Source organism: Cricetulus griseus, unplaced genomic scaffold (genome assembly GCF_003668045.3).
Source record: "Cricetulus griseus strain 17A/GY unplaced genomic scaffold, alternate assembly CriGri-PICRH-1.0 unplaced_scaffold_58, whole genome shotgun sequence".
Lineage (NCBI taxonomy): Eukaryota > Metazoa > Chordata > Mammalia > Rodentia > Cricetidae > Cricetulus > Cricetulus griseus.
The window spans coordinates 49,328-59,108 of record NW_023277341.1 but is presented as its reverse complement, the minus strand read 5'-3'; the positions used below and the strand labels follow the sequence as shown (position 1 = coordinate 59,108).

Here is a 9,781-nt window from a genome sequence, read left to right as displayed (position 1 = left end):
GCTAGCTATTAAGACTCAACAGGGGTGGTTGTGGCACATGCCTTTGATCCCAGCACGCCTTTGATCCCAGCACTCTGGAGGTGGAGGCAGGCGGATCTCTGTGAGTTTGAGGCCAGCCTGGTCTTCAGGGTAAGTTCCAGGAAAGCCAGGGCTAAACAGAGAAACTCTGTCTCAAAAAACAAACAACAAAAGGACTCAGTAGAATGGCGGTGGACTTGACAGAGACTTTCAGCTCATGCTGTCTGTCTAAGCTTCTTGTGCTTCTGTTTTCCTACTGTGAGAGTGTCCTGTGTTGCTGCTGGTTCAAGGAAAATTGGAGAAATATGGCATAGACTAAACCTCAAGGGGAGACCAGAGCAGAGCTCTCCTAGCTGACCCGAAGATCTCTGAGGGGAGAATATGATGCCTCTGGTGAGGCACTGAGCCATTTCTTACACAGTGTGCTCAAGATAGAAACCTAATGAAGATGCCCTTCAGGTGGCTCCCAAGCTCTGCCCCAGCTCCATGCCTGTCTATCTGCCTGCTGCCATGCTCCTTACAGAGATGGTCATGGACCATAACCCTCAGGAGCTCTTTTATAAGTTGCCTTGGCCGTGTTGTCTCTCACACCAACAGAAAAATAGCTAAGACACCCTTTGTAGAATGAGATGAATGTAAGGAAAGTGAGAAAAGACACTACTTGTTTGCATAGCCCAGAGACACAGCTCCTGGGATGAAACTGTCATCCCCAGCCCTTCAGCTGGACCCACAGAATGAAGGGACCAGCTTCCCTTTTGGCAGCCATAACGGCCGAACACGTGCTTCTATGACCTTGTCTTAGACACTAGAAAGTCAGATGCCTGCCTTGTGACAAGGAACCAATCAGAAGATAGCTGGTGGCGCTATGCTTTACGACCCTGGGTGTGCTTTACGGACAAGCACACAGCAATGACGCACAAAGCATAGCAACCACCCTGGGAGGGGCTATGGGCCATAACAACCAGTTGACCAATCAACATAGGGCAAACCCTCCAAGCCTGGAGGCACACCAATTGTGAGCTTGTGTGTAACCCTAGACACTCCCCTTACGCTGCCCTACAAGATCTGTACGCAACGGGTTCGAGCTGTCTTTTGCTAGCCATCTGCCATGGTGGGTGGGCGAAAGACCCGAGCTAACAGCTCGTTAAATTACAATAAAGCCTCGTGCAGTTTGCAGCAAGCTCTCGAATCCGCCTGGTGATTGGGGTGACTGCAGTCGTGGCCTGGGACCCAGGATACTTGAGTTTTCCGGGGGTCTAACAAGAAGATCTAGAGTTATATCCATGCTTCAAGGACATTCAAGGACATGGAGGGGTTTGCCAAAGAGCAATGCAGATTGTAACAGAATGCCAAGTTGGGAATGCTTCTGTCTTTCTGGACTTGTCTGAATGCCTTGAACACCCCTTCAAGCAGGTTCCTTGGTCACTCTGTGTATCCTGAAGGCCATCCCTACAATGTCTATATATTAAGATCTGTCAGTAACCTAGACATTTGTCATCTCCCATTAAGTCTAGGTCAGTACAGTTGAGCAGGTCTCTGACAATGCTATAGAATGGCTGTCAAGAGAACTCTGCTAGAGTTGTAGAAAGAGTTTAAAGAGATGTATTCAAATGCAATTTTTTTCTCTTTTTTAAATCCCTGCTACATATTTGCTATATTATAGTGTTAGATTTCATAAAGACAATTTCTTTCAAGTATATCATGTAAGTTAATGATATTTATGCCTCTCATTCTTCCCCTTAGTTGCTTCTCTCCCTTTCCCTCCCTGCTAGTCTCCTTCCTTGCCCCATCTCCCTTCTGCTTCCATGTCATATATACATATGTATATATACATATATACATGTACGTACACATGTATACATGTATATATATATACATGCTTTATGCATCTGTAAAAGAATCTAGGACCCACAAATATAAGCCAGTTTTATTTTGTTTTGTTTTTTAAAGAAAAGCTTCATCACTTTTACAGAAAATGTAAACTTCTAGCCAGATCCTAGTTTGCTTGCTGTTCACAAGCCTTCCAAGAGAACACTTTTTGGGGCACCACTAAAGAGATCTTATTTTATTTTTATTATAATTTTTTTATTCTTAAGAATTCCATATGTCTATACAATAAAATATGATCATAGCCAACCCAAGGAGACCTTATTTCATTATAAAATATAATATGTAATGTACTATATATTATAATTTCTTTTTTAAAAGCAATTTCCAGGACCCCATAGACTCTTCTTGGAGAAATAGCAGGGAGAGCCTGTATTTTAGGAAAACTCATCCCATGTTTGGGCAATGGTGGGCACAGCAACTACCAGCAGGAAGAACAGTCACAAGCATTTACAACTGAAGCAGAGGTACTCTGAGCTGATGAGGAAGAGGCCCCACCCCTCCCCCATCAGTTCAATTCGTGGGAACGGAAGCATCTCTTCCCCATGAACTCTAGCCAAAGTTACAAGTCCATTCTCTGAGTCGAGGTTATTAAGTTGTCTGCTTTAAAAAGAAAAGAAAAGAAAAGAAAAGAAAAGAAAAGAAAAGAAAAGAGAGATGGGAGGGAGGAAGAGAGAGAGGGAGAGAGACACACACACAGAGAAAAACAGAGGGGGCAAGGACAGAATCTCAGATAGCTCAGGCTGGTGTCCAAGACATATAGCCAATGATAACCTTGAACTGATAATCCTCCTGCCTCTACCTCCCAAGTTCTAAGATTACAGGTGTGTAAAATTGTACCCTCAGAGTTGATGCTCTGAAGTAGACTATATGGTGTAAGAGTAGGGAAGGGAAGTTCCTTGTGAGAAGCAGAGCAATGTTCCCCTGACTACCCACAGAGATCTTTTCCCAGTCCCTGAAACCTATTTGAGAGTCACATGGCAAAGGGACATGAAGCTGCCAGTCAACTACCTTAAATGGGGAGAGTGTCCTGGACCACCCAGGAGGCACAGTGTTGTCCCCAGGGGTCCTTCAGAGTGGAAAGGAGTAGGGAGGAATAAACAGAGATAAGGGAATAAGAGAAGATTATGCCTGGATGTTGTTAGTTTTGAAGAGAGGCTCTATAGCCAAGGAATATGAGAAGCTTCTAGAAGCTAAAGAGGACAAGGAAAGACACATTGCACCAGGCTTTCTAAAAGGAGCAGAGCCCTGTTGACACCTTCAGGTTAGCTTAGTGAGGCCCAGTTTGGACTTCTGAGTTCCAGAGTCATAAGTTTCTAAATTTATGTTGTTTGGAGCCACTGATTTGATGGACATTTATGATAGTAATGAAGAGTAAAAACAAAACTTTCAAAGAACACTAGCCCCTGCCCTAGGGCCCTCTTCTCTGTAGGTAATCACACCCGGAACTTTCTTAAAAAAAAAAAAAAAAAAAGAAAAGAAAAGAAAAAACAGTTCCCAGAATAACTACCCGAGGTTCTGATGACCTCTATGGAATGTTTCAACGCCCTAAGTGTGCCTCAGGTGTATGATTCATGTGACACATGGTTTATGGTTTAACTGAAGAATACTGTATGACTCTGATATTTCCCCATTCTTTTGTGGGTTTTTTGCCTTTATAAGCCTGTTACAAATTCAGACCGGGGTCGAACTCCTCTACCCCTGTGTGGTGTATGGGTTTCGACCCCAGCATGCTGGTCTGAGATCTCGTTCCGTTTCACTCTCAATAAACTTCCTCGTGTGATTGCAGCAAGTCTGGTCTTGGTGCCTACTGGGTGCGCGCCTTTCCCGAGGCTTGAGTGAGGGGTCTCCCTTCGGGGGTCTTTCATTTGGGGGCTCGTCCGGGATTTGCGCGACCACCCAGGGGTCCTAGACCCACTTGGAGGTAAGGATTTTCATTCCTCGTTGTTCTGTTGTGATTCTGTGTTTGTGGATTGTTCAGAGATCTGGTGCGATCGCAGTTCTGGTTTTTGCAAACGCTCTAATCGAGTCTGCTCCTCCAGAGGGGGGAGCAGAGTGGACGGGGATAGACGTATCCGGGTGTCCACCGTTTGTTCGCCCTGGGAGACGTCCCAGGAGGACAGGGGAAGGACCAGGGACGCCTGGTGGACCCCCACGAGGAAAGTCCGGGGATTAGTTTCCTCCTTGACAATCTGTAGACCGTCTGACTCTTTTCAGGATTTCTGGTCGACTCAAGGTCGGCGATTTTGTCTCTCTGTTTTGTTGTCTTTGTGATTGTTCTTTTTGTGAAGTGTGATAGAACCAGGAATGGGACAGACCGTGACGACCCCGCTAACACTGACCCTGGACCATTGGACGGACGTTAAGACGAGGGCTCATAATCTTTCTGTTGAAGTCAGAAAAGGGCCATGGCAGACTTTCTGCTCCTCTGAGTGGCCGAGTTTTGGCGTAGGATGGCCTCCGGAGGGAACTTTTAACCTGTCTCTCATTTCCGCTGTCAAGCGAATTATCTTTCAGGCCTCAGGGGGACACCCTGATCAGGTTCCATACATTATCGTATGGGAGGACCTGGTCCAAAATCCGACACCCTGGGTGAGACCCTGGACGACAGGGGCAGAAACGGTGACGGTGGCCGTGGCCGCCAAACCGAAAGTACCCCCTCCAGATAAACCGGTACCTGCTCCATCGGCCCCTACGAAGATTTATCCTGAAATTGATGATGGTTCCCTTCTCCTCGACTACCCTCCACCCCCGTATCCTCAACCAGCTTCCCACGCACGTCCCCCACAGGTGTCGCCCCCCGCCGACTCCCGGACGGCCTCTGAAACAGGACCGGTGGCCGGAACCCGAAGCCGCCGGGGTCGTAGCCCAGGGGGAGAAGGCGCGGGGTTTGACTCTGCTACTGCCCTACCTTTACGAGCTTATGGACCCGCCCCGGCTCCGGGAGAACTGGTCCCGCTACAGTACTGGCCGTTCTCATCAGCCGATATGTATAACTGGAAAACTAACCACTCCTCTTTTTCAGAGAATCCCTCAGGCCTGACAGGGCTTCTTGAGTCCCTAATGTTTTCTCATCAGCCCACCTGGGATGATTGCCAGCAGCTTTTGCAAGTCCTTTTTACCACGGAAGAGAGGGAGAGAATCCTCCTAGAAGCTAGAAAAAATGTTCCGGGACCAGATGGAGCCCCCACCAACCTCCCTAACCTTATAGATGCAGCTTTTCCCTTGATCCGCCCTGACTGGGATTATAACTCTGCAGAAGGTAGGGAGCGTCTCACGGTCTACCGCCGGGCTCTAGTGGCAGGTCTCAAGGGAGCTGCAAGGCGACCCACGAATTTGGCTAAGGTAAGGGAGGTCCTACAAGGTCCGGTGGAGCCACCCTCTGTCTTTTTAGAGCGCTTAATGGAGGCTTACAGGAGATATACTCCATTTGATCCCTCCTCAGAGGGACAGTGGGCGGCTGTAGCTATGGCTTTTATAGGACAATCAGCCCCTGATATCAAGAAGAAGTTACAAAGATTAGAGGGGCTCCAAGATTATACTTTACAGGATTTAGTGAAGGAAGCAGAGAAAGTGTATCACAAGAGGGAGACTGAGGAAGAGAAGCAGGAGAGAGAAAAAAGAGAGACGGAAGAAAGGGAGAAACGGCGTGACCGCCGCCAAGAGAAGAATCTGACTAGGATTTTGGCCGCAGTAGTAGGTGAAGAAAGGGTAGAGAAAAGACAGTTAGGGCACCTGGGCAACAAAGCAAATAGACCCGTGGGCGGACAGAGACCACGACTTGAAAAGGACCAATGTGCATACTGCAAAGAGAAAGGACATTGGGCCAGAGAATGCCCCAAAAAGAAACAGAAGGGCCCTAAGGTACTGGCCCTTGAAGAAGATTAGGGGAGTCGGGGCTCGGTCCCCCTCCCCGAGCCCAGGGTAACTCTCTCTGTGGAGGGGAACCCCGTTGACTTCTTAGTGGACACTGGGGCTGAACACTCGGTCTTGACTGAACCATTAGGACAATTAGGATCAAGAAGGACTCTGGTCACAGGAGCCACTGGTAGTAAACTTTATCCCTGGACAACAAAAAGAAGTTTAAAAATAGGAAAAAGCCAAGTGACTCACTCTTTCCTTGTAATCCCTGAGTGCCCTGCACCGCTTCTGGGCAGGGACTTGCTGACTAAACTAAAGGCTCAGGTCCAGTTCACCTCGACAGGGCCGGAAGTCACCTGGGGGGAGACACCTATAGCATGTTTAGTCCTAAATCTAGAAGAAGAATATCGCCTCCATGAACCCAAGATTGAGAATTTGCCCTCCAAGGAATGGTTGGTAGCTTTTCCAGGAGTTTGGGCAGAGCAAGCGGGAATGGGACTGGCTAAGCGGGTACCGCCAGTGGTGGTCGAATTAAAAGCAGCTGCTACCCCCATCTCAGTCAGGCAGTACCCCATGACTCAGGAGGCTAAAGAAGGCATTCGACCACACATCCAGAGGCTATTACAACAAGGTATACTGATTCATTGCCAGTCCCCCTGGAATACTCCCCTCTTGCCGGTACGTAAGCCTGGAACTAATGACTATCGACCTGTCCAGGACTTGAGAGAGGTCAACAAGCGGGTACTGGACATCCACCCGACAGTGCCCAATCCCTACAATTTGCTAAGTTCCCTGCCACCGGAGCGGTCCTGGTACACTGTTCTGGATTTAAAAGATGCTTTTTTCTGCCTCAGACTACATCCAAGTAGCCAACTCCTGTTTGCCTTCGAATGGCGGGACCCCGACGGAGGACACACCGGTCAGCTGACCTGGACCAGGCTTCCACAGGGATTCAAGAACTCGCCAACTCTCTTCGATGAAGCGCTCCACTGTGACCTTGCGCCCTTCAGGGCACGAAACCCCCAAATCTCTCTCTTACAGTATGTAGATGATTTGCTGCTTGCAGCCTCGACCTGGGAACTGTGCCTTAATGGGACCAAAGAGCTTCTAAAAGAATTGGGTGAGTTGGGGTACCGGGTGTCCGCAAAAAAGGCCCAATTATGCTGTCCAGAAGTTACCTACCTGGGATACACCCTCCGAGAAGGGAAGCGGTGGCTCACTGAAGCCCGAAAGAAAACTGTGATGCAGATCCCGACCCCCACCACTCCACGACAAGTACGTGAGTTTCTGGGAACGGCGGGCTTTTGTAGACTCTGGATACCAGGATTCGCCACTTTGGCGGCCCCTTTGTACCCTCTGACTAAAGACAAAGTCCCATTTACATGGAAAGAAGAACATCAGAAAGCCTTTGAAAAAATAAAGACTGCCCTGCTCACAGCCCCTGCTTTGACTCTGCCAGACTTGACCAAAACTTTCACCTTATACGTTGATGAACGGGCTGGAATAGCTCGGGGAGTCCTGACTCAGGCCCTGGGTCCTTGGAAGCGGCCGGTGGCTTACTTGTCAAAGAAACTAGACCCGGTAGCCAGCGGTTGGCCCTCTTGTCTGAAAGCCATTGCCGCAGTAGCCTTGCTTGTCAAAGATGCTGACAAGCTGATCCTGGGTCAACATGTGACTATAATCGCCCCTCATGCCTTAGAGAGTATTGTACGGCAGCCCCCCGACCGCTGGATGACAAACTCTCGAATGACTCATTACCAGAGCTTGTTACTAACTGATCGAATAACTTTTGCTACCCCTGCTATCCTCAACCCTGCCACCCTACTCCCTGAAGCAGATGACTCTACTCCTGTGCATCGATGCGCTGATATCCTGGCGGAGGAGACTGGAGTCAGAACGGACCTGACTGATCAACCTTGGCCAGGTGTGCCTAGCTGGTATACGGATGGCAGCAGCTTCGTGGTGGAAGGAAAAAGAAAAGCAGGAGCAGCGGTGGTAGATGGGAAACAGGTGCTGTGGGCCAGCAGCCTCCCAGAGGGGACGTCTGCTCAAAAAGCCGAACTTTTGGCACTAATTCAAGCTCTGCGCCTGGCAGAAGGTAAGGCTGTCAACATCTATACTGATAGCCGCTACGCCTTTGCTACCGCCCACATTCATGGAGCTATCTATAGGCAGAGGGGCCTACTCACATCGGCAGGGAAAGACATTAAAAACAAAGAAGAAATCCTGGCTCTTCTAGAAGCCATACACCTACCCAAGAAATTGGCCATTGTCCATTGTCCAGGACATCAAAAGGGGACTGACCCAGTTACACGGGGAAACCAGATGGCAGATCAGACAGCCAAGCAAGCTGCCCATGGAACTACGGTGCTAATAGAAGAAATCAGAAATCACCCACCAGAGCCCCCGGAGCACACACATAAAGGCTGTGCCTTGACTGAAGATGGGCAAATTGTCTTACCAGCTAAAGAAGGGCAGGACTATGTAAAAAGGTTACATCAACTAACTCACCTCGGAACTGAAAAACTTAAACAACTAATTAAAAGTTCCAAATACTGTGTTCAAGACCTACACACCACAACAAAACAGGTAGTGGAGGCATGCCAAGCCTGTACTATGACCAATGCGGCCCGACCGTTCAAGGAGCCTGGAAAAAGAATGAGGGGAGACCGACCAGGAGTCTATTGGGAAGTAGACTTTACTGAAGTTAAGCCAGGAAAATATGGTAATAAATATCTTCTAGTTTTTATAGACACTTTTTCAGGATGGGTGGAAGCCTTTCCCACAAAATCTGAAACTGCTCAGATGGTGACCAAGAAGATACTAGAAGAAATTCTGCCCAGATTCGGGATTCCCAAGGTAATCGGGTCTGATAACGGCCCAGCTTTTGTTGCCCAGGTAAGTCAAGAATTGGCCACTCAACTGGGGATTAATTGGAAATTACATTGTGCTTACAGACCCCAGAGCTCAGGACAGGTAGAAAGGATGAATAGAACTCTAAAAGAGACCCTTACTAAATTAGCTATTGAGACCGGCGGCAAGGACTGGGTGACCCTCCTCCCCTTTGCACTTCTTAGAGTCCGAAACTCGCCCGGGCGTTTCGGCCTCACCCCTTATGAAATCCTACATGGGGGACCGCCCCCCTTAACGGAGTCGTGCGGGATATTGGATCCTAGCACTTACTCCCCCTCCTCTTCTGCTTTATTTACTCACTTAAAGGCCTTAGAAGTTATTAAAACACAGATCTGGAGTCGAATTAAAGAAGCCTACGCTCCAGGAACCATCACGGTGCCCCACGGGTTCCAGGTCGGAGACTCAGTCCTGGTCAGACGACATCGCGCTGGCACGCTTGAGCCCCGGTGGAAGGGACCCTACCTGGTGCTGTTGACTACCCCCTCAGCAGTCAAGGTCGACGGGATTGCTGCCTGGGTCCATGCTTCCCATGTCAAGAAGACACCCAGTCAGGGCAAGAATAACCATGAAGAAAATTGGACAGTGGCAACCAGTGACAATCCTCTTAAGCTGCGCCTTCGCCGTAGCCCCAACCTTGGGTAATAACCCCCATGCCCCCCAAAAACTAACCTGGGAAGTGCTTAACGAAGAGGGCGACGTCGTATGGTCAACAACCGCAGTGCATCCCCTTTGGACTTGGTGGCCTGATCTTGCACCCGATGTCTGTAAGTTAGCAGCCGGCTCTATGGCTTGGGATCTTTCCAGTTACACTGACTTAGAAAAGCCACCCCCAGAAGAACAGTGTGTCCCTCATGGCATAGGGAGCACATTGGGGTGTTCAGGACAGTTTTTCCGAGCCAACCTACAGGCAGCAGACTTCTATGTCTGCCCCGGGCAGGGACAATCCAGAGAAATGAAGAGACGGTGCGGAGGAGCTGCAGACTATTTTTGTAATAAATGGGGATGTGAGACTACAGGAGAGGCCTACTGGAACCCTTCCTCCTCTTGGGATCTAATTATGGTTAAGAAGGGTCGTAAGCCAGAAGAGCCAGAAAAAGGAGAA

General features: G+C 48.9%; 1 protein-coding gene across 1 annotated transcript; it reads left to right on the top strand.

Moving 5' to 3' along the window:
* The first annotated feature begins 4,095 nt into the window (after nucleotides 1-4,095).
* Nucleotides 4,096-9,324, top strand: LOC100771342. The gene is given in 1 exon segment (XM_027394118.2): nucleotides 4,096-9,324. A coding segment is annotated over 1 exon segment (5,109 nt). The 5' UTR covers nucleotides 4,096-4,212; the 3' UTR covers nucleotides 9,322-9,324.
* Nucleotides 9,325-9,781: the final 457 nt, after the last annotated feature.